Here is a 27,483-nt window from a genome sequence, read left to right as displayed (position 1 = left end):
CGATCACGAGCAAGGATGGTAACAACAAGCTAAGGATCTTTCTTTTTCTCTTTTTTTTCTTATATATATTGGTGTTGTGATGCGAGCGAGGGTTAGTATTGGTGTTGTGAGCGAGTGCGGGTTAGTATTGGTGCTGTGATTTTTAATGAAATGTTGGAAGTTTGAGTACTTTGTGATATGGGGAATTTTGATTCTCTTGGGATTTGTTTTATGATTTGGTCATGTGGGTATGTTGAATTTTTTAGGATAGGCGACTTTAAGGTTTGATTTCAATTTGCAATGGTATGATTTTTTTTTTATGTCTATTTCCTATATATTTTGGTCATTGTGATGTTTATAGTCAGTGAAGATTAGTTGTTGAGTTTGTATCATGTCTTAGATTGAATAAATGATATAGTAAGTAATCATCTCTATATTCATTATTCTTTGTGAATGTCTATATTAACTTCATTGTTTTTTCTTATTTACTTAGGAAATACAACAATCACCAGTTCATGATGATTCCCGCAATATCCGACCTCAATCTACAACTTGTCACTTGAAGAGTTTCATAACAAAGACTGTGGTTGCACTTGGAGAAGTCTGCACCTATTTAACGACACCTCCAAGTTCGTATAATGTCCGAATCGATGAGATACTTGATGATTTTGCACCGTTGTATGAAGGAGATGGAAGACTTGGAGATATCGTGCTTGGTGACGTGATTACTTGGCCAAAAAATTACGTGGTTTTTCATTGAACGATGAAGCTTTTAAATCGACAAAAACTTATCTTCTTTTGGCGTGCTTTGTAAATCCAAGTACATAGTTGTTTTTTGGTCTTTGGATAGTGTTTCTAGCTAGCTGTTGAATACTTGAGCAACAAGATCGAGTTCAAATATTTTGGTATTTTGTTAGACTTCAAATTTTATAGTATATGGTAATGCAATGTAAATATTTTGGATGGAATGATAAATATAAAGATGTTTTGATACTTGAGTTTGATTAAGGTTTCTTAATTATAGTGTGTAGTCTGAATTTAAATTATTTGGGTAGCCAATCTATTGAAGCAGCAGGTTGATCCGATCAATTAGATTTTCAAATACTTAGTACTGTCATTAGCCGTTGCAATAAAATTCATTTTTGGTGTTTTGATCGAGCAGGACGCAGCACTAGACAGTGTGGAGCTGTTGTTTTAAATCGTAAACCACGGCCATTAACCGTCCACAAAACTCCTTTATCGACGGCTACTAGCTGTCTTTTTAATTCAAATAATGGACAGCCACTAACCGTCGAGAATGAAAACCACGGCATTTTTAACAACGGCTTGTGCGACAGTCAGTAGCCGTCGAGATTGACCAATCTTGACAGATATAAGCCGTCCTAAATCAGTTGTTTTGACATAGTGTAGTAGCCCCATCTTCCTTTACCTTATCTAGTGATTTCCCGAGATACACTCTCATGTTGTTCAGTGCCTTGAAGCTTATAGATTCAGCAAATAAGAATCTCTTTCTTTTGATGTGCCAGTTCCTTTCATTCCATATAGCTTGCACAGCTGCACAAGTTAAAGCCTGTAGAACTTCAAACGCCACTGAGTTCCCCCTACATAATCAGGAAGGTCAGTTATACACCTGCTCCATCCTCCATTAACAATTACTGAAGTAACTGAAGCATTTTTTTGGCATATGGGCTAGAGCTTCCTTAGCTTGGACATTCAAACTAAGAGGACCTGCGCACCAGGGGTCATGCCAGAAACTGGTGTTATGTCCATCTGCTATGTTATATCTCACATATTTCAAAGATGTTTCTCTATGCTTTAATATCCCTTTTCACACCTATGAACATTCCTTTGGCACCTTCATGGTCCAAAAAAATTTGTTCTTGATATGGTTCTCCCATGACCATTTTACTTATAAACAATCAATTTTTTAGGCCAATTTTATCACTAGTCCACAATAGGCAGCTTGGTTCCAAACCCTTGGGTCCACCATTCCTAGGCCTCCATGTTCTTTGGCTAGTCTCAGGGTTGAATGACTTGCATGATGCATTTTTTTCTCCATCTTAAGAACAGACCAAATGAATTTGTTGCAAATCTTAGAGACCTTATCTAGCACTGTCTTTGGTAGCACAAACATCTTAGCCCAATAACTCTGAAAAGAAGTGAGTAATGAGTTGACAAGTTGCACTTTGCTTGCTCTATTCAAGTCCTTGTTCTTCTAATTTGAAATTCTCCCTATAATCTTTTCAATGAGTAGTAAACATTCTCTGATACCTAGTCTGCTTACAGTGAGTGGCAATCCCAGATAAGTGACTGGAGGTGTAACAAGAGAAATGTTCATGTCTTCTGCTAGTTCTTGGCCTTCTTCTTTAGTCATACTCCCCATGAGGAGAGTAGTATTGACATTACTCAAGTGCAGCCCTGTAGCCTGGGAGAAGGATTGCAAAATATCCTTAATTGCCAATATAGACTCCATGTTGCCTTTACAAAAGAGAAGGACATCATTTGCAAAACAAAGATGTGAGATGGATAACTTTTTACATTTAGAACGAGCAGAGATCCTTTTTGAATGAATGCCTTGTAAGAGGAGTGAGCCTAACACTTCCATAACAAGAACAAAGAGATGGGGACACTGGGTCACCCTATCTGAGGCTTCGTTTCCCTTTGAAGTAGCCTTTAGTTGTCCTATTTACCATCATAGAGAAGTGTGGAGAAGCATAGAACATCTTTAACCAATCAATGAAGAGAAGTGGGAATTTGAACTTGTGGAGTATGACTTCCAAAGCCTGCCATGAAATAGAATCATATGCCTTCTGGATATCAAGTTTGATGGCACATCTTCTTTGACCATTCTTTCTAGAGTGCCCCCTGAGGAGTTCATGAGCCAGCAGAAGATTGTCTTGAATTGCCCTCCCAAGTACAAAAGCAGATTGAGCATACGATATCAGTGATGCGATGCAACTTTTCATCCTATTTGTTAATACTTTGGATACACACTTATACAAAATATTACAACACATTATAGGTCTAAAAGAAGCAACATGAGAATCATTTTAACATTTTAGGAATAAGACAAAGAAATGTAGAGTTGATACCTCCTGGGATCTGCTTATGGTTAAAAATGTACTTGATGACTTTAATGAGATCAACTCTGATAATGTCCCAACTAGACTTAAAGAAGAAGGCATTAAACCCGTCAGGGCCTGGTGCCCTGTTATCATCCATAACAAAAAGGGCTTCTTTAATTTCCATGTCACTAATAGGGGCTACTATTAACTAACTTGCATATGAGGGTATCTCTGTTACCTGAAGACCATTAAGGAACTCAGGTTCACATATAGCATTTGATTCCACTCCTATGATATGATCTCAGTGTAGTAATTCAGAAAAGCAGCAACTACTTGTTCTTGGCCTTCTCTCACTACCCCTTGTGTATTTATTATACTCCACACATGGTTTCTAGTTTTCTTCTCCTTTAAAGCATTGAAGAAGTACTTGCTACATTTATCACCAAAGCACATCCAGTCTATGTCAGTCTTATGATACAATTCTGCTTCCTCTAGTTTAAGTAACTTACAAAGTTTCCCCCTTGTTACAAACTCATGTGCACTTAGAGACAGGTCATGGGGATCTCTTTTAAGCTTCTCTTGAATGTCCTACAGTTCATGTTTTGCAACCTCAACAATTCTCTGGATGTCATTACAAAAGTGTCTTGCCCATCCTTCCAACACCCCTTTCAAGGTTTTGAGTTTACTTGTAAACATGTAAGGAGGACTCCCATGATCAGAAATATCCCAACACTCTTGAAGAGGTAGAAGGGACAAAGTCTTGATTCAAAACCCAGCTGTTGCAGAATCTGAAAGGAGGGTGCTTTCTGATTGAGCTCATAAAGGTCATAACAATAGGACTATGATCAGACAAACCCTGGTTTAGGAATTCCACCTTTGTTGTGAAGTTGATTGAGGACCAAGTAGCATTAACGAGGCACCTATCAATTTTTGACCACCACCTGATATTGTCACCTCCACTATTCCATGTATAGTAACACCCAGTAGCTGTATGATCAAATAGCCCTACTACATTTAAGCAACTTGCAAATGGAATTGTTTCTCTAGGGTGTACAGCTCTATCCCCAACCATTTCATGTGCGTATAATACATTGTTGAAATCACCCATGGCACACCATGCTCCTTGGACTCCTGCACTTATAGATTTCAACTCATCCCACAAAATAAGCCTTTCATGGCTTTTATTACTAGCATACACAATAGATAAATGGAAGGAGAAGCCATGTGGCAAACTAGTGACCTTGTAGTGGATAAATTGAGCTCCTTCCACTTCCTTCTGTATGTCCCAAATACTTGTATCCCATGTGATCCAGAACCTACCATATTCATCACTTGAATAGTTATGAATTGCCCACCATGAAGGGCATGTCATGCCTGTAGTACTACTAAACTTTTCCATTCAGACCTTAGTTTCTAAAAAACTCATACAACTAATCTTATTCTCAGCCACAAACCTATGCATACTTCTAGCCTTCATAAGGTCATTTAATCCCCTTATATTCCAGCTACATAGTTTTAACATTGACATTTGAGCAATTAGTGTCCTTTCTTCTTACCATGCCCTTTGGGTCTACCCCTCCCTCTCTTTGCTGATGCATTTTGGTTGTGTTCTTCTTCTTTTGAGCTCTTGTTTGGACTGGAGAGTTCACCATATTCACTACTTGAGAAGTAGGAGTAGAACAGGCATCCCCAAATAATTCAGGTTCAGCATCTGACAGGTCATCATCCTCTAGTTCTGCTAATTCCTCAAAGACATTTCTATCCGTCCTAAACAGTCCTACTTCTGGGTGCTTAGGTCTCTCCAGTTGGCTAGATTTGTACTTCTTCTCTTCCATTTGTGCTCAACTTCATCTGACCACTAATAGAACCAGTATTTTCTTCCCCGAAACTCAACCCTTGGTCTGGAGCTACCAGTGCTAGTGTCAAAGCATTCTCTAGAAGTGTATGCTCATTATGGTTTCTCATGTTTTGTTGTTCAACTGTGGTGCTCTCTAATTCTGTTCCATTGTGCCCCTATGATTCTGTTCCACTGTGGTTGTTTCCACACCATTAGCTCTTCCATGTGGTCTGCGAGTTCATACTCTATTAGTCCTTACCCCACATTGCTGAGTGCTATGCCAAAATCTCTTACACTTTTCACAAGAAAGTGGTTTCCAAGGATATTCAAGAGGGATATAACAATCTCTCTTCCACCCACTTTAATTCTGATGGTTTCTTTATAGTCATAATTTACTGAAAATTCAATATAGAATCAAGCAAAAGATAGCCTTTTCCGCTTAGCAGTAGCATCATCCATGAACTTTGGATTTCCACCTACTAAACTTGCTAAGAAAGACAGTCCATCTAGCGTCCACATCTCCTTTGGGACGTCTAGTAGTTTTACCTAAAGTGGGACTGTAGCCTCCATGTTTATATAGTTTGCAACTTCTACCGACCATGGCTTTTATAACAACCACTCTTCCAGCAGTAAACATCGAACCTTCATCTAGCACCATTTGTCGATCCTCTAGACAAGTGAAACTCATATAAAACAAGTTCTTGTCTATTGTGATATCAAAAGCGCCTTTCAACTTCCATTTCCTCTCAAGGAAAGACTTCATTGTGGGAAAAGACAGTCGAGTGTCCAAGAAATATCCCACCAAGTACTTGTCCCACTCTTTTATCCCTTGTTCCACCAGATGATCTGGAACTTGTGCTACCCCATCCACAAGAATGGGCGAGAACGAAGTAAAAGCTATTGTTCCTTTCTGAGACCCTGAGTGCCCAAAGAGAGAGCTCCACGAACCATCTCGAATACCTTCTTGATTACTTGGAGCAGATTGGGGTACAGAGTTACTTCTAGAAGCCATTAGTAGTAGAAAGCTTGAGTCTTGAGGGAAACAACAAACTTTCTCTTACAGGGACGAAGAGAAAACCTACCTCTTTAGGAAAGAAAAATAGGAGTTTTTAGAAGATAAGGTTGCTTTACCTAAAAAGTTACTAAAAGGGGTTAGAGAAAAAGGATAAGGTTATGTGTTTTCAAGAGAGAGAAAGGCATAGCTTCTCTCACTAGAAAACCCCACGTTTTCAAGGTTCTTATTAGTAACACCAAGTAATTTGAAATATGCTGACACCAAGTAATTTGAAAGTTATTATGTTCTTTATGTTTGCAAAGAATATCCTAAAGTTGAACGGAATAACAATATATCTATTTAAACTAAACTAAAATACAGGTGAAAATCCATCTTCTACTATGTAGGAAAACTGCAAGCTAGTTTATAATAAATCTTTTATGCAATCCAGGGAATAAAAGCTTTCAAGCAACTCAGAGTTGTGATGTCACATGGTAAAAGGGTTTTTGCATACATTTGACTCTTAGAATATCTTAATAATTTCATCTTAAAATATTAAAACAATACATATATAATTACACGCTCATACTTTATATGTACAACGAAAGCATCAAAATGAATATATGACTGGCATTTAGTTGTTTGCAAAAAGTATTATCTGTATTAATCAAAAGATTAACACACCATGAATTCCACCCGCCATCGTGATATGCTTGTATGTTAGCTAACACCTGAAGAAAAAAGAAAGTATTAGTTGAACATGGTAATGATTGTATTGATAAATTCACCGAGTGGGAGAAATTTTAGGGGAGTATTCTTACAGCAAGTTAATAATTCAAAAGGAATTTTCTAACGAATGAAAACTATCTCATGCAACAAAACACATTGTTCATAAAATCAAACACTTGTAAGAATTATAAATTACGAATAATATTGTTTGCATACGAATCATATCCTTTTTTCTTCACGCATTAAGTTTTTTTAGCAGCCATGAAGCTAACATATATTTGATCATCCAGATAATTTCATGAAGTGGCTGTGTTCAGAGCATGTTTGGCTGAATGCTATTTAATAAAAACAATGAGAATGGTTTCAATCAAAGAATAAGAAAGCAATATAACTGTGGCTAAAACATAAATCAATTCAAACATTTTATCATTACGTAGGAAAAAAAACAGAAAAACAAATATATTTACCTCAGTTGAAGCCGTATTAACAACCTTGCTTCCACTTTTTAGTAAAATACCTATGTTACATGGACATGCCATATTTTGAAAAAAAATTCATGTCGGATACGTATCCACGTGTCCGTGACGGACACATATTGTATGTGATTTACCTCACTTTTTGATATTTTGCCGTGTCAGACACTTTGTATCCGTGTCAATGTAACTTAGTAAAATACTAAAATTCAACAGAAATGGTTTTAAGTTCTAGCGGTTACACATAAGAAATAAAAATTCCAAATATTAAAATAAACCATATGTATGAGAAGCTCTAATATATTAGGTTTAGACGCTTGTTGTATTTTTAAGCACGCCCATCCATTTTAGACTTCCAATTAAAAATCTACATTAGCAAAAAAAAAAAAAAAAAAAAAAGATATATCTAACAGGTTGCTAATACATTTGGGGTAGTATTTGTCACATGCCTCCTATAGTCTGGCTTCAGTTACCACCATTGCAGTACATTCAAGTTTATGCAATTGTAGAGACATTTTAATAACTTCATTATAATACATGGTCGATTGTTGTATGCTACCACTAAATTTGTATTAAAAAGGAGAAAAAACCCCATTTCAACAGCACTTTGGAGGTCATCCTCCCAAAAGTTCGTTAAATGTACTCAAATCATGTTTACAAATTTCAAAAGTGTTCTTAAAGAAATTCGCTAGTATTGATTTGGGAGGAAATCAAAAGAGTTTCAATCACATGAGGAGTAACTTCCCCAATTCCAACATGGTGAGGCAACTCCATACTTATGTTTGAATGAGGTACAGTAACTAATGGGAAGTATTCAGTCTAAGTTGGTGACCACAACTAAATGACAGCACATCTGAATTAACTTAGTAAATGAATGCGATGAAGATTAGTGTTGTTAAAGTAATTACTCATTGCAATATGTTGCAACCATCGCTTGAAAAATCATTTTTCGCAACCGCTAACAGGCAACTCATTGTGGCGGCTACTCATCAAATAGTAGCAACCAATGTAGTGGGTTCACAGGTGCAGAATATGCAATTTGATTGGGGAGGCAACATAAAATCAAATATTTATACTAAAAGGAGATATATTGGAGTTGTTCCTTCAATCACACACCTAACAAATCTAGTTGTTGAGTGGCGACTTCTACATCAGTTCAAGCTCACTGTTTTAAGTCAATCTTATTTTGTTGCACTACTAAGTTTTGTAATAGTGAGGCCTAATGGTAAGGCCTATGGCAGCCAAAGAAACCATGCACAATCTGGTGATGCATTAGGATTTCTAATTAACAGTTAAGGAATGTAAGTAATTAAAAAACAAAAAACCATCAAATATATTACGGATGTCTTTTAGGCTGACATACCACAGGCATACGGTTTCACTGTTATCCCGGATTACAATCAAGCATGACAATAGCTAGCATTACAAAATCATACAAAGCATTACTTTGTAGAGAGTTCTCTCAGCAACGAAACACATGAAAATAGCTAGTTTTACAAAAGCAATTCTTTGTACAGTGTTGTTTCAACACTTGACGAAACATAGTTGGAAACCCTAGTTACTAAAGTATTGGTTTTTAGCAATGCTCGTGTTTATGGCGACATAATACTTAACGTATTATATTGTCCACTACGTCAAAATAGAGGATTTAGGACACGCATGACGCCCCAGAATAGGACGACTTCTAACTGTATAAAACTAAACCACGGCTAATTCCTGGCATTAGACAGCCTATATCAGTCAATTCATATTCGTCGGTCTTTCGTTGTCTGCTTCCATCTTCAGCATGTTGTCGAGTTACTCCCCTCTTCTTTGAGCGCCTAGAAACCATTTCCCCCCCAAAAAAAAATTGACCCAATTTTTTTTCCCTCTTAAAATTTCAGGATCCCAACAAATACCAATCTCTAACTCCGTCTTTCTCTCACTACGTCGTTTCTGCGAAAAGAAGGTAACCACTTCTTTCTTTTTTTTTTCCACTGAAATTGGTTTCGCACTTAAATCCCCAAATTCAACATCACAACATTCACGAAATTAAGCTACACTCTCGATATCCAGCAAACAAAAAAGAAAGGGAGAATCCATTCTTTTCTTTTCCCAGCAGTACTACGACTTGCCAACAAAGAGATCCTCACATAGGTAATTCCTTCACTCGGTAGCCACTGGCATCACGCTATGCAAAAATGCCCAACAACGATCCTTTCGAAAAGGAGGAAGAAGTCTTGAGTGAGAAAACATACCCGGGGGATTAGTGTCTTTCTTCTGTTTTGCCGCTTCTCGATGGGGTTTGTGTGTTATTCACTTTTTGCTTGTTCTTCACTAACAAGTTTGTGATGTTTTGATTTAATAGGTTCTTCTCCTGTTGGAATTTTTCTCACTGCTTCTTGAAGGCAAGGTATAAAATGGTTTAACTTTATTTATTCTTTGTTTCTACGATTTAACTTTAGAACTAGGAAGTGTTAGACCTGTCGAAAATGGCTCTGACATCCATGTTAAGTCTGGAACAATCATTGTGAAGCTTTTAAGTGGAAAGGTAGGAAGTTCAACATTGTGAAGATTTGAAACAATCCTGTCAAGCTTATGTCAGAGCCGTTTTTACTGACAAGCTTTTAAGTGGCTCTGACTTAACATTTTGGAACAATCCTGCTTCAAAAGATTTAACAAATGATTGTTCTCTACCTCTTCCCCATACGTTGTGAAGATGGGCATACCAGAATTTTAAGTGGAATAGGGAAAGGAGTTGAACCCATGTTAAGAAACTTGAAATTGAGATTAGGGACTTTCAAAAACTGATTGTTACTCGTACACTTGGGCTTAAGAAGCTTGGCATTCCTTGCAAACATAGAAAATTAATATTGAAATACCTCCACAATTAATATTAAGATGACTGCATGCCTGTAATGCTAGTGTCGGGCAGTTGTTGTTTCATGCATGATCAAGTAGTATTTGGGGCTTGATGATAGCGAAATTGTGTATCTCGTAGCTTTTGCATAAAGTGAATTTGGCTTTAAAATTGTAGCTTACTGAGCATCATGAAGCTGCTTACAATATTCTAGCTTTAATTAGGTTGTTCTCTCTATCACATTTTTTTGTGTGATAAGTAGTGTTTGATTGTGAAGAGGTAAATTTAGCTAACGTGACTTGCGTGGTTCAGATAATTTTAATCATCTTCCCGCAATCCATATTTATCTAGTTTTCGTTCTAACTTGCAAGATTAGTTTTTATGCATCATTGACATTATTATAGTGATCATGTGTTACTATTACGGTTTTATTTAATACAACGTAATCTGAATGTCATGTACCCGTAGGGAAAAAAAACAAAAACAAAAACAAAAAAAAAAAAATAAAATATTGGAGGCTAGAACTTAATATTGCAGATGCGAAAAATGAACTATACATTCTAGTTTTTCCGTAGAAACAAATATATTTGTTCCTAAAGAAATTTGTTCTCATACTCCGCAATAGACATGTTATCCATGAGGGGAAATCTTTAAGAAAAGTGTATGTCCAATGATTCGTGAAGTGTAAACCTGCTTCTGTTTATGTTATCTGTATATATGGGGTTTTGCTTGTTTTTCTTATTTGAAATTTCAAAGCTTGAAACTTTTATTTTTGTTATGGTGTTTGCTTGTTTTTCTTATTTGAGTTTTCAAAGCTTGAAACTTTTATTTTTAGTTTTCAGTTTAACAAGTTTGTGTTGTTTTGATTTAATAGGTTCTTCTTCAGTTGGAATTTTATTCAGGGAAATGTTGAATTTTTCTCACTGCTTCTCCAAGATAGGGTATAAAATGGTTTAACTTTCTTTATCATTTGTTGTGTTTCTCTTGTTATTTTATGTTATTATGTCATTGGTATTATTGTTTTTATCCGATGGTATAAGTATAAGTATAGTTATGAGTTGTATTTTTTTTTATACCATATTTTTTTTTGTCGGTCTTTAAGAACATCAAGTGCATGGTCGATTGAGTTAGCTATTTTTCATTGTTTGGATATTCAGATTCTACTGATTTACAATATATATCTACAGATTTCAGTTTGAGTTGGACTAGTTTATTTCAAACTTTATATTTTCAAATTACCTGATTTCTTGTTTGTAAATGATATGACTTTTTTGGCATTAATTGGTCTTGGCCATAGAGAATAAGGAAGTTGCTATTAACATGAAATCACCAAGTGTCCTAGGTATATATATATTGTTTGCATTGTTACTGTAATTGTTCCAATCTTAAGCAAACCATTTAGAATTGGTAGGTAGGCTGTTGGGGTGCTAAGTGTGTTAGGAGGCAGAAAGGAATTTGAGTACCACTTTCTATGATATATACCTTTCCTAGGTTTCACGTCAAACGCTCTTTTTGAAATCATACTAATATTATATATGTTGATGTATTTATCTAGAAAATGTCTTCAATGCTTCCAAGCAAGAACTGGATGAAAGCACCGACTTCGTCTACTGAATACCTTCGAGGTGTTAAATCATTCATCCAGTACACACAAGAGAAATTAGGAAAGGAACTTGACTGGAATTGTTGTTCTTGTGCTAATTGTCGTAATTTATGGGGGAAGTCAACAACAAAAGATATTGCTGAGCATCTTATCTGTGATGGTATAGACGAGACATATACACCATGGAGAGTCATCTTCTAGAAGTAGTAACTATGTTGAAGCTCCCACTAGTTCTTCTACTAGGGGTCCTGAAAATATGTTGCCAAGGATAGAAGAGATGGTTAATGACACATTTGGACAAAGTCATCTTGTTGACTTAGGTGCATGTCTTAACGAAGTTGATGATGGAGATGATGATGAAGATTCACCCAATGCCATACCGCAGGATGTTCAATATGATAAGTTGATGGAGGATGCTTTAAAACCAATATATCCATCATGTCGGGGTGAAGATTCGAAATTATCGACGACGATTGAGTTGTTGAGCATGAAGGCTGTACACAAGTGGTCTAATAGTAGCTTCACAAAGTTGTTGCAATTCCTTAAAAAGACTTGACCATAAGAGAATACACTACCTGAGAAGACTTATGCTGCTAAGAACTTGATCAAACCTCTTCGTATGAAGTGCGAAATTATTGATGCATGTCCAAATGATTGTATTATATACTGGGGTGACAAATATAAAGATTTGATTAGTTATCCCACTTATGGTGAAAATAGATGGCAACCGGTGAACCCGTTAAAACCGAAGGCTAAGATTAAACCATAGAAGAAGCTAAGGTAAGCTAAGGTATTTTCCTTTCGCTAAGAGATTGCAAAAGATGTATAGCATACCATGGATTACAGAGAATATGAAATGGCATGCAAATGTAGTTTCTAACCAACGCTATATGCGTCATCCTGTTGGTTCTTCCATGTGGAACTCAATTAATCTTAAATGGCCTGAGTTTGCTGCGGCGACACGTAATGTTAGATTAGGGATTGCAACAGATGGATTTAATCCATTTGGGAACAAAAACAACATTTATAGCTGCTGGCCTGTTATGATTACTCCATACAATCTGCCTCCATTATTGTGCATGCGGAAAGAGTTTACTATGTTGACACTTCTAATTCCTGGTCCAAGTAGCCCAGGGGATAACATCCACATCTTCTTGTAACCTTTAATCGGAGAGCTAAAATAGTTATGGGGTGCTGGAGTTGAATCATATGACTCCCATGCTAAAGAGACATTCACTATGAAGGCAATTTGCTTGTGGGCGATACACGATTTTCCTGCGTTTCACCATCTTTTTTGACGTAAAACGGCGGGAAGGTATGCATGTCCTATTTGTAGTGAAGATACAGATTCTACTTGGCTGAAGCATGGAAAAAAGTTTGCTTATATGAGTCATCGAAAGTTCCTAGCAGACCCGAATCATCGCTTTAGAGTCCAGAAGGCACAATTTAATGGAAAAAAGAACATGGTAAGCATCCTATTCGTTTAAAGGGTTCTCAAGTAAAAATTAAAATGAGCCAAATTCATAACAAGTTTGGCAAGGTGCCGGATACACCGGAAGGAAGGAAGAAGAAGAAAAAAAGGACTAAAGAACTAGAAAATTCAGCATTTTCAAATGATTCTATCTTTTTTACATTGCCGTATTGGGAGGTATTTTTAACATTTGTGTAGTAGTATATCATGTAACTTTATGTATACATATCCATATATTCACTTATATATTTAATTCCTACATCATCTGCCTATTTGCCACAATCTAGATGTGATGCACATAGAAAAAAATGTTGTGGAGAATCTATTTGCAACAATCATGGGTACAAGTAAGAGTAAGGATGGACTTGAAGCCCGTCTGGACCTTAAAGCTAGGAAGATAAAGAAACACTTGTGGCCGGTAATGAAGAATGACAAGTGGTCTTATCCAATAGGTGTTTTTTCTCTTTCACGTGCAAAGAGAGTTTTGCTTTGTAGAACTTTGCACCAATTGAAGGTTCCTATTGGATATAGTGGAAATTGGGAACATAATGTGGACTTGGAGGATTTTCAGCTCAAGAACCTAAAATCCCATGACTATCACATCCTTTTACAACATTTATTACCCGTGTTATTGATGCATCTATTCAAAAATCACAAGCCATTGCGTGAAGCTATTCACTAGTTGTCTTTATTCTTTAACGTCCTATGCTCCAAAGTCATTTGTCGTGCGAACCTTTCGAACATGTGAAAATGCATTATGGAAACTTTGTGTGTCTTTGAAAAATACTTCCCGCCTTCGTTTTTTGTTTCAATGATACACCTTGTTGTGCACTTAGCAGAAGAGGCACAAATTTGTGGACCTGTTAGATATAGGTGGATGTATCCTTTTGAGAGGTGAGTAAAGTTCTTTATATATATCTTTCTTGTGATTAGTATGTAGTCATTTTTTATTAATTAATGGCACATGCACAGGATGATGAAAACTTATAAAAGGTATGTGACCAATCAAACTTTTGTCGAGGGTTGCATCCAAGAGCAATACCTCGTGGAAGAGGTGATGATGTACTGTATGGAGTACATTCATGATGGCAACTTGGGAAGCCATAAGAATGGGAGAAGGGTGATCATGAATGAGGATATTGAAAGTGCACACCCTATGGATAAAAAGGGAAAGCAATATGTTCTTCCAAATATAGAGTATCAACAAGTTCGCAAGTGGGTTTTGATGCATTCTTCGGAAAATGCCGAGTGGGAAGAGTAAGTCGTGCATTTACCATTGTTTTGGTAGTCAATACTTGAGTTATGCATGTCAACTGTGCCGAATTTTTATTATTTTCACAGGAAGTACCAAGTATACCTCCAAAGTCAGAAATCAAGGGGTAAAAATCGTAGGGGAAGTCAAGCAAAAGAGTTGGACTACATTCCTTGGTTAAGACTACAACTACAAAATGAAAAAGTATCTCCTTTCAAGAGAATTGTTGATGGTCCATCCTTTACAGCGGTGTCATATAACAGATACACAACGAATGGGTATGTTTTTTATACGTCGGATTCCGAATCAACGACTACAACACAGAATAGTGGGGTTTCTATGAAGGCTGTGACTAGTTTTAGGGCAAGCGCCAAGGATAGGAACCTTGTTGATGACGAAGTCACTTACTATGGAGTTGTCAAAAGAATTATTGAACTTGATTATGTAGAATTTAAACAAACTGTGTTCTACTGTGATTGGGTGCTCATTGAGGATAAAACAAATGGTTGCACAGTTGATCTTGATACGAACTTGGTATTTGTAAATCTTGGGAGGTTCATGAGGAATACAAGTGAGGTTGATGAGCCCTTTATTCTCGCTTCTGAAGCTAAACAAGTCTTTTATTGCCAGGATTTGAGTAGAGATAATTGGCATATTGTCTTGGATGCTCCAAAGAGGTTGAGTCAAGAGATAGATGCTAATGAAAACCCATTGGTCTTCGAGGCCAGAACAAGTGCTAATGATTCTTCATCAACAACTCTATTTAAGGACGTTCTAGAAGTTGTAGAAGACTGGATTTAATCTTAATGAATAATATTTTTTTTTATGTTGATGAATAATCTTAATTGAGGACGTTCTTAGGAAACTTATCAATGAATAATCTTTTTTTTGCATGGTTGATATTTCTGGGAAAGCTTTTTTGAATTGGGTATCTTTTGTTTCTGTTCATCTTTTCCAATTCTCAACATGGTACAAGTGAGTTAAACTGTATGGCTTGAACATCTTGGGTGTTCTCTATCTAGTGGGTTTTTCTGTTTTTAGTTTTTTCTTCGAGTGGTGCAACATATGATACATGCTACATCTATTCCATGTTTTGTTTAATTTCGTTGCCTTAGATTTTAACCACTTTGTTGAACTTTATATTTAGGTAAAAAGAAGTCATGTCAGAAGCATCTGAAGCAAGTGAGACGACGACAAAACCAAAAGGTAATGTAACATTTTTTATTTGATTATTAATTTTTTATTTAATAACATAAGTTAGCTGGGAAAGTGTTAAACCTATAAAAATGCCAAAAGGTAAAGTGTTTATATAGGCGTCTACAAATTGTGATGATAGTTAGACGTCTTAGTATTAACTTGATGTGGGTATGCGCAGGTTTGTATTACCGCCTTTACTGAGTCAAATCCAAAAGACGGGGGTTATAGAAAAAGTGACTTTCTGATACCGCCTTTACTAAGTCAAATCCTGTTTATTAATTTGCCAGCTATATGAGACTGGTTTCAGATGTGGTACCCGCTTTCAATTCCTCTGAAACTCGCTCTATTGCATCTCCCTGAACCGAGAAACTGGGGTCCAAACGTAGGCTTAACTGACTTACTCTACTTGCATTATTGTCCCCAATTCTCCTTCCCTCAACAAATGTCGTTCGCTGCTTACATCCGCGGTGGGGCAGGACTGGCTTGATCCTATTGGCAATGATCTTGGAAACATGTTCAGCTCTTTATGTCACCCCTCATCCTTTTTGCTTGCTTTATGGTGCCTACTAGTCGATTAGTCCAATCTTATCTGTGTTCATCCCCCGCTGTTTGTTCTGCTTTGAATTTCATCTATCTCACTCATCTGCGGTCAAGGCTTCTTTGTAAAAAGCCTTTCGGTCTCATTGGTCTTCACTTCGATCGCTTTTCTTCAATTAGTCCAAAAGGAAAGCAATTCAAGTCTACCTTTGGATAGCAATCAAAGCGGATAAGCAAGAAGGCTGGTCCTAAATCAGCTAGCTCGCGTTCTAGTCTTCTCTCACGTCATCTTCTGTTCCCCTATCTTCTTTCGGTCTATTATGATGGTAGAAGATGTTTGGACGTGTAAAGGACAACCCATATAGGTTGGCAGAGTGGCGGCAGGTAGAATCACAAGAGTACGATCAATGGAGGCAGTAGGACTTTTGATGGGAACTCATTCTTTGTATAACTTACGAATACTCCTTAGTTTAGCCTTTCCCACTAGTCTATGAACTAACTCGACTTATTAGTCCGGAGTAGTATATAAGCCATTAAGACCCAGGTCATTTTTCGGTTTTAAGACATTCGTCAATTCGTAGCGTTCAAATCTTGCCTCTGAACCTTCACTTGACAAAGAGCCTTGATGAAAGACAGACTGAAGGTCCCCAACATTCATTGTCCACCTCTGCTATTATATCCATAATAGTTACCTCGTCACCCATTCCATGATCTTTCATGGCTGTTTCCAGTTCATCTCTAGTGATAAACCTGTAAAAAAAAAATGACAACTCATAATGAAATGTACACTGTAAAACAAAAAAAAGTTCATCAAACAAGGAGAACTGGAACAGTGAGTAAAAATGCTATTTATAGATAATATTCATGACTCGTCCAAGTTGCTTTTGAACAGTAGTAACATACTGTCTATTCTCTAACTCACTTGCGACCACAGCCTGTCTCAAAGATTACCAGGTTCTACTATTCTTTTGTTTTCTGTTGGTGTTTAGAAGGGGAGGTGGGATTAATAATTTTGGCAGAAATTTCAGCATGATTCCATGTATAATTTTTAACATCTTTCACGGCGAAAGTAGAGAGCTGAAAGAACTGAGTAGCAACAGCAATCTGTGAATCATTAAGGGCATATGTGTGCATGTCTTTATGCATTTTATCACTGAAAAAAGGGATGTCAAAGATTGGTTCATAGATATGACGAGCATATCCAGCTACTGGAGTGACAGGCCCATGATTTGCAAATGACGGATGAGCAAGCAAGCAGTACATAAATAAACAAGTAACACACTTACCTACTGTTATCTTTATCAAAATACTGGAATGCTGTATACAGATGCTCATCTATTTCTAGCTGGTGTCCTAGGAAGTCATAAGCAGATAGCACGGTGGCTGATGACGATGTAGTTGGTAACAGAGTTATGCAAAGAGAACTGAGAATAAACAAAATCAGTGGAGACATGGTTGTACTATTTCTATTACCACTGTATACAAGATACAACAATTACAATTCTCTGTTAAATACGGTTAAATAGAGGATTGGGTACAAGAAGAACACATCTGCTGCATGATTCAAACCATACAGCTAAAAACTGAATACTATACAAGTATGTGATGATAGTAAGTATGTCACAGTTTATCACGTATTAGTATTGGTGCTGCGAGCGAGCGCAGGTTAGTATTGGTGCTGTGATTTTTAATGAAATGTTGGAAGTTTGAGTACTTTGTGATCTTGGGAATTTTGATTCTCTTGGGATTGTTTTATGATTTGGTCATGTGTGTATGTTGAATTTTTTAGGATAGGTGACTTTAAGGTTTGGTTTCAATTTGCAATGGTATGAACTTTTTTTGTATGTCTGTTTCCTATATGTTTTGGTCATTGTGATGTTTCTAGTCAGTGAAGATTAGTTGTTGAGTTTGTATCATGTCTTAGATTGAATAAATGATATAGTAAGTAATCATATCTATATTCATTATTCTTTGTGAATAACCTATATTAACTTCATTGTTTTTTCTTATTTACTTAGGAAATACAACAATCACCAGTTCGTGATGATTCCCGCAATATCTGACCTCAATCTACAACTTGTCACTTGAAGAGTTTCGGTTGCACTTGGAGAAGTCTGCACCTATTTAACGACACCTCCAAGTTCGTATAATGTCCGAATGGATGAGATACTTGATGATTTTGCACCGTTGTATGAAGGAGATGGAAGACTTGCAGATATCGTGCTTGGTGACGTGATTACTTGGCCAAAAAATTTCGTGGTTTTTCATTGATCGATGAAGCTTTTAAATCGACAAAAACTTATCTTCTTTTGGCATGCCTTGTAAATCTAAGTACATAGTTGCTTTTTGGTCTTTGGATAGTGTTTCTAGCTAGCTATTGAATACTTGAGCAACAAGATCAAGTTCAAATATTTTGGTATTTTGTCAGACTTCAAGTTTTATAGTATATGGTATTGCAATGTAAACATTTTGGATGGAATGATAAATATAAAGATGTTTTGGTACTTAAGTTTGATTATGGTTTCTTAATTATGGTGCAGTTTGAATTTAAATTATTTGGGTAGCCAATCATATTGAAGTAGCAGGTGGATTTAGATTTTCAAATACTCTACTGGCATTAGCCGTCTGCAATAAGGAATTGAAACTATTCAGTTTTGTGTTTTGATTGAGCAGGACGCAGCTCTAGACAGTGCGAAGCTGTTGTTTTAAACCCTAAACCACTGCCATTAGCCGTCCACAAAACTCATTTCTCGACGGCTAATAGCTGTCTTTGTATTTCAAATAATGGACAGCCACTAACCGTCGAGAATCAATGCCACGACATTTTTAACAACGGCTTATGAGACAGTCAGTAGCCGTCGAGATTGACCAATCTCAACAGATATAAGCCGTCCTAAACCAGCTGTTTTGACATAGTGGTCAAAGTTCTCAAACTATTTGGGAATTTCCTTTGGACTTCATTAAGAATTTCATATATGCTTATCATATTAAGAAGTTCTAGCAATCCTTAATTTTTTGCATAGAGCAAGTTAGGTTATGGCAGTACAGTGAAGGGTTCAACTCAGGAATATTGGCATGACATGTGAAGTAAGTTGTAAATGTGTGACATTGAATTTTAGGTTCTGAAAGTGGGTGTGTGTGCTACTGTGTACACTATGAATAGAGAGAAATTCTAGGAGATTCAAGAGTAGCAATACCAACAATGAAGTTGTGATGACCATGAAGGAGTGTACTCAAAGTTAAACATGGTGCATACATCTTATTTCATATCAACTGAAGTAATTCACGCTTCGAATCTAAAGTTAAACAGGATGCTATAATTAGCTCATATTAGTGTATCTATGTTCAAATAATGTACATTACCTGTAAAGAAATCCTATAAAGAATTGGTGACGAAAGTTAATCCCACAGTAGGCAAGCTATAACTTGCCCTGGTAACATGACAATAGCAAACAAACTTTATGAATTAATCTCCCTCATATTACATAATGCATAAAGAAAAAAAAAATAGCAAACATCACAATAGCAAGCATCACAAAATTATACAAAGAATTACTTTCAGTAGTTAACTAAAATTGTTAAATAAGGAATGCAGGGGGGAGTACATATAACTAAGAGGTGAATTGTGAATTGTAAGACTACCAAAAAAATATATTGTTAGCGATACAGTTTAATAAGTTTAATGAAAAAACTATAAGCATCGTAGATCTATCTCACTGCACTCCAAACATCACAAATTAAAGGAAAATACTAAGTGACCTTGACCCTCATCCACATTCTCATGCCGCTCTGAGGTAGTGGTGTCTATCTTAGAGCCACATGAACATGTGGTGAGGTGTTATGTGGAACCACATGAACCTGATTAGGGGGTTCTATGATATTATCATTTTGTTAATCAGCAAAGGACTCATACATAGATGTTTTCTTTGACTAAATATGAGAAATTTCTCAAAATTTCTACACCGGGCATTATTGATTTAAATTAAACGTTCCATGCTAATTAAATTGCTAACTACCAGCAAATTATGTTTCATGTTATTTGTTCATTCCTATTTATCTGGTGTTTGAAAAGTGAAAACCTTCCGAGCTAATTCAACTGGGTGAGATTTGAGGCAACGCCTTATAGAACTCATATTAAAACATGACTAAATCCACTTACGTACTGTCTCCAATCCAAGAATTTGTAGCACAAAGTAAAAGACAGAGTAAATCTTGATCAATTCTAAATTTATATTTATAATTGATAAAACATAAAATGATAATTTACCTACGAAATGAATGATGAAACTCAAAACGTAAGTAAAATAAAACTATTTACGAGTCTATATTTATCAAAGTTTCTACTCTCAATTCTATCGAAATAGAGTGGAGTAACAAATTGTTCCACTCCTAGTTCTCTAGCATGGAATGCTTTCGTAGTTAACTAATCGGTCTTAAGTCTAATGAGAGCTTTTACTGGAAGGGTGTTATATTACGATACAATATGAAATTGATTATGTTGAATTTAAACTACTTAATGCTATGGAAATATGATTGTTTTTAATCTAGATAAAGGATTAGGGAAATTGAATCCACCTCGAATCCAACTTAATAACCTAGCATAGATTCTTGTATCTCGATTCTCACGTTCTTACAAAGAAGAATTTCGAAGTTCTAATCCCTAGTGTTCATGGCATTTCTACCAAATACTAACTAGCATGTGAGGTCGCCCACCCATTCTCATGGCTTAATCACGACCTTCTAGAGTGGAATAGATTCTACAACGCTTCTACACTATACCACTAAGTTTTCATCAAAGCTTCATCAACCCCTCTAATGGAGGTTTTAGCCTTGAGTCATCAACCCATCATTTCCCATTGAATTATAACTACACATCATATTAAAATTCTAACTTAACTAATTTAACTAACAATGTTTCAATCTACTTAAACTACTTAAAATGATAATCAACAAGAATTAAAACTAGATCTATAAATTGAAATAACAAAAATCGAAATTGACAAAATAACTATTTTATTTATCTAATCAATCAAGAACAATGATTCAAAGACTTAATCTAAAACTAGAATTGAAAATGGAACTTAAACTTAATTAATTTACTGAAAACTAGATCTAGAATTATATATATTTTTAGGTCTAACTAGCTACCATTAACAAAGAGTTAAGCTTTTGTTTTTATATGTTCAGATCCAAAAATCGTGTATGGGCTTGGATCCATGTTTCGGGCCAGAGAATCAGGCCCAAAATCCAATACTTTCAGTCCAAAAAGGCCTCTTCAGCTGTAGTTGACTTCGACAGACTTTTTGTCCACTTCTGCTCCTCTGATTGGGTCAAGGCTTGGACCATTGAAAAGCTCTTTCCGAGCCGGTCGTTTTGACGTAAGGTAGGCCCAATTTCGAGGTCTGAGTCCAAAGATATGGTCTTTGGAAGTTCTGCTAACTTTGTGCACTGTTTCTGCCCGCGTGAACTTTGACTTTTCATCTTTTGACCGGGCTTTACAGAGGCTTTGTCTTCTTGAAAATTGGCCTTTAATCACAGAACTCCTTAGCAACCGACCTTTGTTCCTTTATCTCGCTAAAGTGGCACATTTCTACACATAATGGACTTTGAAGCCTGAAATGCATAAAAACACGTAATCAATATTAACTCTTACTTATTATTCACATAATTGGTCTAAAAGTACGATTGTTAAAGGGTTAAAACTACAGTTTTGGGCTCTTATCAATAATGGCCTTGGAGGGGTTTAAGTGTGATCAATACACGATAATTCCAGAGACATACACATATGTTGAATCCATTTGAACTTTTCAAAGTCTACAAACTTTCAAATGCATACACACATATATCACAAAGATTCACTTAAAGCATCATAGGCCCCGGTGAGGATTATTAGTTCCAATATGTGACATAGTCATGTTACATAAAGCCATAGTCATGATTTTGAGTAGGCAAAGGACTATTGGAAGAACTAAAGCAGAGTCTTACAGCTTGAGATATAAAATGCAAATTACCAATTCTAAACTACGAGAAAATTAGTGACAATATCTAATAGATAATATGAAATTTTATATGAACTAACCTCAAGAACTCGATGCCACTCCTTCCCTAGTATCTGAAAAGTAAAGACTTATGAGCGTCTATTTTTTTACAGGAACATATGCACACAAATTCCTAATAGTTGTGCAAAACATCTATAGGGGGTTTACCAAGTGTGTTAGCGTGGTTTTTATTCATCTTTACTATTTCACAAAATTAGTTGATACATAGTCCCACCACATATAACCATATAATATAATCTTTGACATGATCAATGGATTTGCATAAACAATTTCACTAAATTGTCATATAAAATGACCAATAAAAAACTAAACTAACATGTCAAAGTTCTAGGAAAAAATAAAAACAAAATTAGAATGAGTAGTGCTTCTAAAAACCAAAACATTCATTATCTAAAATCACAAAAACAATAAGAACACAGTGAACAATAATATCATACGTTATACATTTGATTGATTGTCCAATACCATTATTAACATAAAAGAGGGGAACAATAGCATATTCTTGGAAGAGACCCCCATATGCGTTTGATTTTACAAAGAAATGGGCAGTACGTATCTTTTACCTTTTATGGAAAAAAGGGGCGTCAACGAATACACCTATGAATCGTATGTGTGGAGAGAGATTCACTTGAGGAGGAGAAACCAATTCGATAACACCCAAAAAAAAAAAAAAAAAAAAAAAAAACAAACTCACCTCAATTTAGAATATTATTTAAGAATAAAGCGAAGATAGAGGTGAACTAAAGGAAGAAGAAAAAATGTTTTGGTTAAGGGAAAGAAGAAAGAAAAGAGACGGTAAGGAATCAAAGGGGGGAAAAAAATTGTTTTGGTTGAGTACGGATTTAGAATGACCGTCTCGTCATAGCATGGATTGTTACTTGCACACAATATCATTGTTAGGTTACTTCCACTGAAGTTTGGAAATCTAGTGGCATCCCTATGGAGTTTAGCAATTGATTTGGTTTCTCTCGTTTACTGTTAATTATCTCGTATTAGTTTTTGCAGTACAATGAGATTAAGGAGGAATATTGGAGAAATGTATGATATGGAATATATCAATATTCTAGAATATATATAGCTTAGGATATTCTAGACTATTGGAGATCAAAATCATAGTCATTAATTGATTTGATTATGATCTTATTTCCTTATTAGGTTTATTTGACTATCTAAGGGATTGATGTAATAATTATTTTCACAATAATAAAATCTTATTATCATTTTCTTTAGGTGGTGTATATATAATCTCGAAGAACAAAGAGATTGTAACTGTTGGACACATTTTTGGGACAACAAACCCAATTCCAGAATTCTAGAACTAAATATTCCTTGAAAACTGTATGAGATGTAATTATTTGACAACTTAAGAGTTCACGTACAATTGAAAAAACTTATAAAAATTTCATAAGAACAACACATGCTACTTAAGGTTCATCTTTCACTCGCATACATTTTTCTTTCACATAATGACCTATAGTTTCATTTGATCTATCAAGCTTTTACCGTCAAGCTTATTATTACTTAAACGTATCAAGTAATCCTCATAGTCAATGCTTTTGTACTTCGCACCATTTTCTTTCACAAGATCGGGTAGAGGCCCAATTTTAGTGCCATATTCTGGGTCATGGAACGCCGCTATTGAGAGGCGTTCCTTGTCCGTGTTAATGACAGCCCTATGCTCAATGCTCTTGTATATCCCATTGCTCATTATCTGCACATTAACAAATGAACAATATTACATCACAAAGTGATAATTTAAATGACTAATGTCCTTTGTTGATTATTAGTGTGAATACCTCAATTGCATCACCAATGTTAACGATGAAAGCCCCTAAAATGGGTTTAATTGGAACCCATTTTTCATCTTTCTTGATGTGCAGTCCATTTACTTCATTGACTTGAACAAGAAGAGTTAAGCCAGTAGCATCAGAATGTGGAGTAAGTCCCAAAACCTTCTTTGCATGAGGACATGGAGGGTAGTAATTCAACCTCACAGATTGAATACAATTCTCAAAAGGTTTCATCAATAAGTCTGATTCAAGTCCCAAGTTCTTAGCCATCATTCCTGTTAGACACATTGCAACTTTCTGCAGCTCCGTAGAGTATTTCTCCATTGTTTCCCTGGACCAAATAAATGTACAATGTAATTGCCAGAGTAGAACAAGAAAATAGCATATTATTAACAGGGGCGGCTCAAGATAATCGAGGGCCTTAAGCAAAGTTCGAATAGGGGACCTTCTACGATTAATATATACCAATAAAAATGTTTACACCTTTTTTATTTTTTTCTCACAACATCTTATTGATTTGTTTATGTTATTTCATATTGATCCCACCATTTTCTTTTTTCTTTCATAAATAGTCTTTGCACAAACTTGAAACTTCAATAGATTTATTTAACAAAGAATTGCAAATAGAGAGAGAAGGCAGAATAATTCTACACCAAATCAAACAAATATAGAAAGAAAGAGGGATTATATAGGGAAAAACCATAGAAGACAAAAAAATGATAGAGGTAAGATTAAATTGTTGGCGTTATACTTGATTATTTGTTTGTTATGGAGTTATGAAGAACTTTAATTAGTTATGCTAGTAAACCGATTAGTTTTTTACCGATTTATAAACTTTTCTTACTGACCCAATTTAATTACTGAATTGACCGATTAATCGGCCAAGATGACCGATTTCTCACTAAACTGAGAAAAAAAATATCGATTTCCCACTCAAAAAAAATACTTAATTTTTTTTTTAACAAATTGGATTCTTAAATCGTATTAATAATAATAAAACCTAGTCAACACACAAAGCTAAGAGTTTACTTATTTTCTCCTCTTAACAAAAGCTAAATATACAAATTATTGTATTATCTCTCTAATATATATTATATATTCTCTCTCTCCTTATTCATTTAAATATTTAACATAATTGTTGTGTTTGACGTCTCCGTAGTACTTCAAAATTGAGTTGGTTAGATATGATTATGAGAATTTGATATTTTTTGTTGTATCTCCGATAACTATTTAGAAATATTTGGTATATTTTCAAAGTGTCAAATATATTCATCCGATATAACCAATTAAATCGCCAATTAATCACTGATTTGTTTCAAAAACCGATTTTAATTTCTTAGGTCGATGGTCGGCCCATATGTGTTGAGAGCCCGCCAATACTTGAATTTGTAAGCCCTTACTTGCTCCTTCACTCTCTCTCTCTCGGGCTTACGGCCGGGCTCACTTTCTTAGAATCACTAGTTGTTTACCTTTAACTCTTTAAGAGTGATGGAGATTGTTAAACTTGGTTTACTATATAAATTTTAAAGTGAAAAATCAAGAAGGTTATGATTGCTTGAACTTACGAGTTACTTATACTAGTGCAAGTGTGCAACATATTTATATATTCACCTGAAAGAAGTGGGATTAGTAGGCCAAAATCTCATTTTTCTTTCCTGAACAGGTTTGGTAATTATGAAATGCAAGTCCGCCCAATCAAGCTTTTGCTCTTCAGAGGTAACAAAGGCTTGACCATAACCTTCCATACCATCGGGTAGCTGGCTATAAGCTTTCTTCTCCTTTAAAGGAAGTCGGAAGAAATCCTCAGTGTCAACCTTCATTTTCTCAATCACTTCTTCTCGTACTCCATGGTTGATCAGCTGCTCAAGAAATTGCATAAAATATGATGTGGATGGCGAATGCGGAACAATGCTGACATTTAATCAAGACAATTTGACACAATGAAACATGCTAATAACTTAAAAGACAATTTTTTCATTGCTTGACTGTAAAATCTCTTGCAATAATCCCATTTTCAAGCACTACTTACCATTTTGTTTTCCTATGAGTGAAAGTGAGAATCTAGCTAGTCTCCCTGTTTTAGCATTCGAACATTTTTCAAAAGTGGATAGCATAACTATTGGGTAATCTTGGTCAGCATGATGCTGTTTGCGTTGCTATTGGCCGATATCTTTACAACTCCGAGGAATAGGCACAATACTTTGTGTCGGTACAATTGATGATATTGTGATATTTTTTAAGGTGGCGGTATGGACTATCTATGGATATGTCATATGTCTATTGGGAAATGTGGTGAAATTTTGCCAAAGAAGATAAATTATGTGAAAATTGGGGAATTATGTGTCAATCGAGAAAATTATGTGGAGTGTAGGTCGGAATCTTACCCCTAAAAGGTTGACATCTCGACTTTTGCTGAAACTTCAGTTTTTGGAGCACTCTGTACTTAAAAAATGTCAAAATTTTGAACGATGGTGTGGTGTACGTTGTGGTTGTGGTTGTGGTGATAAGGTGTGGCCCAAATTAAAGAAGGGTGTTCAGTCAGAATCTCGCACACTAAATAGCAAGTTTTCCCAGCATAATAGGCACGAGTATATCCGCACCAAAATATATATAGTGATAAAATCTCCAATAAAGATATCAGATGGATTGGAATTCTCAGTGATGACTAGTTCTGGACCCCTCTAACAAAGGATACAAATACATACTCAAATATGGTGGCGGGTTTCAATTCTGGTGTACATACCTGGAAGAAGCCCCAGTCAAGGCAGGCTGAATGGAGCTTTGCAAGTTCATCACAAGCATATTGTTGATCGAGGAGTCTGGATAGATCGATAACTGGGATTTCCAAAGAGTTATCAGTAGGAACTACATCATCATGCTCCAATTCAGGTCGAATGTATCGATCAGATAAGTTTTTCAACTCTTTACTAGCAAGAGCTTGGACGTTCTCAACAGGTAATGAACCTCCCACATCAGTAAAATTCTTGCTCATGGTTGCACTACTGTTTCTTAATTTCAGCTTCCTTCTTAGCTAGATAGAGAGCTAAAAATACCAAAACCTGCAAAACAAAAATATATAGCACTCGCTTTTATAGGCTTGGATCCTTCAATGTAACTGGTGTTGGTCGGCTTAAACCATTAAAAGAAACAAAGAAAAACGAAAAAAAAATCTATAAAATAAGAAAAAAAAAAAAAAGATATATAATACATGCTTTTAAAAGTTGGGTTTGTAAATGAGCGTTTTAATTCACCTTTACATACAATGATAGAAGGAGAATGGGATTAAATATGGTAAAGACCGAGTTCGTTGATGAGCGAACTGCCTACGTATCTTTTCTTGATTCTGGAGGGAGAGAAAAATCAGGTTTGACGTAGCTCATGTAGGTGGTATTTATAGATATTGAGAGTATAGATCCACGAGACACGTGTACTGCCATGCACAAGTGTGGGGTGGAGATTAAGAATGAGTATTAGATTGGTTTTAGTAGGAATTATGTGATGATTGAGAGTGATTGTAGTAGTTCGTATATCACGGTGATTGGAAATACAGATATGGCTCTGGTAATGATTGCCTCTGGATAAGGGATGTTGTCATCAGACGAAGCGTTCTACTTGAGGTCGTCTGTTCGACTTGTGATATCTTGTAGCGAGCTGAAAT

The 27,483-nt window shown here is 35.8% G+C and overlaps 2 protein-coding genes and 1 long non-coding RNA gene across 5 annotated transcripts in view; 2 read left to right on the top strand and 1 right to left on the bottom strand.

Moving 5' to 3' along the window:
- The window catches only part of LOC147496429 (uncharacterized), a 31,108-nt gene extending 15,681 nt beyond the window's left edge, over positions 1-15,427 (top strand). Inside the window, exon 5 of the long non-coding RNA XR_015196587.1 lies at positions 15,390-15,427. This is a non-coding gene — a long non-coding RNA (uncharacterized LOC147496429). The remainder of the gene's footprint in view (positions 1-15,389) is intronic.
- Positions 14,444-15,043, top strand: LOC147496430 (uncharacterized; the record flags this gene model as incomplete). Its single annotated transcript, XM_086560777.1, has 1 exon — positions 14,444-15,043. A coding segment is annotated over one exon (600 nt), but the record flags the coding sequence as incomplete, so codon positions are not given.
- A 7,933-nt stretch (positions 15,428-23,360) lies between the features above and the next one.
- On the bottom strand, positions 23,361-27,182 carry LOC147496428 (S-norcoclaurine synthase 1-like). 3 transcript variants are annotated; one of them, XM_086559447.1, is made up of 5 exons: positions 27,087-27,182; positions 26,569-26,884; positions 25,437-25,684; positions 23,832-24,156; positions 23,361-23,746 (listed from the first exon to the last, which is right to left on the bottom strand). In XM_086559447.1, the coding sequence occupies exons 2-5, from the start codon at positions 26,815-26,817 to the stop codon at positions 23,507-23,509; spliced, it is 1,062 nt and encodes a 353-aa protein (XP_086415573.1). In that variant the 5' UTR covers positions 26,818-26,884; positions 27,087-27,182; the 3' UTR covers positions 23,361-23,506. The 3 variants fall into 3 exon arrangements, with proteins under 3 accessions (XP_086415573.1, XP_086415572.1, XP_086415571.1); XM_086559446.1 differs by having other exon boundaries at positions 27,077-27,175; XM_086559445.1 differs by lacking the exon at positions 27,087-27,182 and having other exon boundaries at positions 26,569-26,957.
- Between the last annotated feature and the right edge of the window lie 301 nt (positions 27,183-27,483).

The sequence above is a fragment of the Coptis chinensis genome, chromosome 5 (genome assembly GCF_015680905.1).
Source record: "Coptis chinensis isolate HL-2020 chromosome 5, ASM1568090v1, whole genome shotgun sequence".
Lineage (NCBI taxonomy): Eukaryota > Viridiplantae > Streptophyta > Magnoliopsida > Ranunculales > Ranunculaceae > Coptis > Coptis chinensis.
Note: the sequence above shows the minus strand (reverse complement) of the source record. Positions and strands in the feature narration are given on the sequence as shown.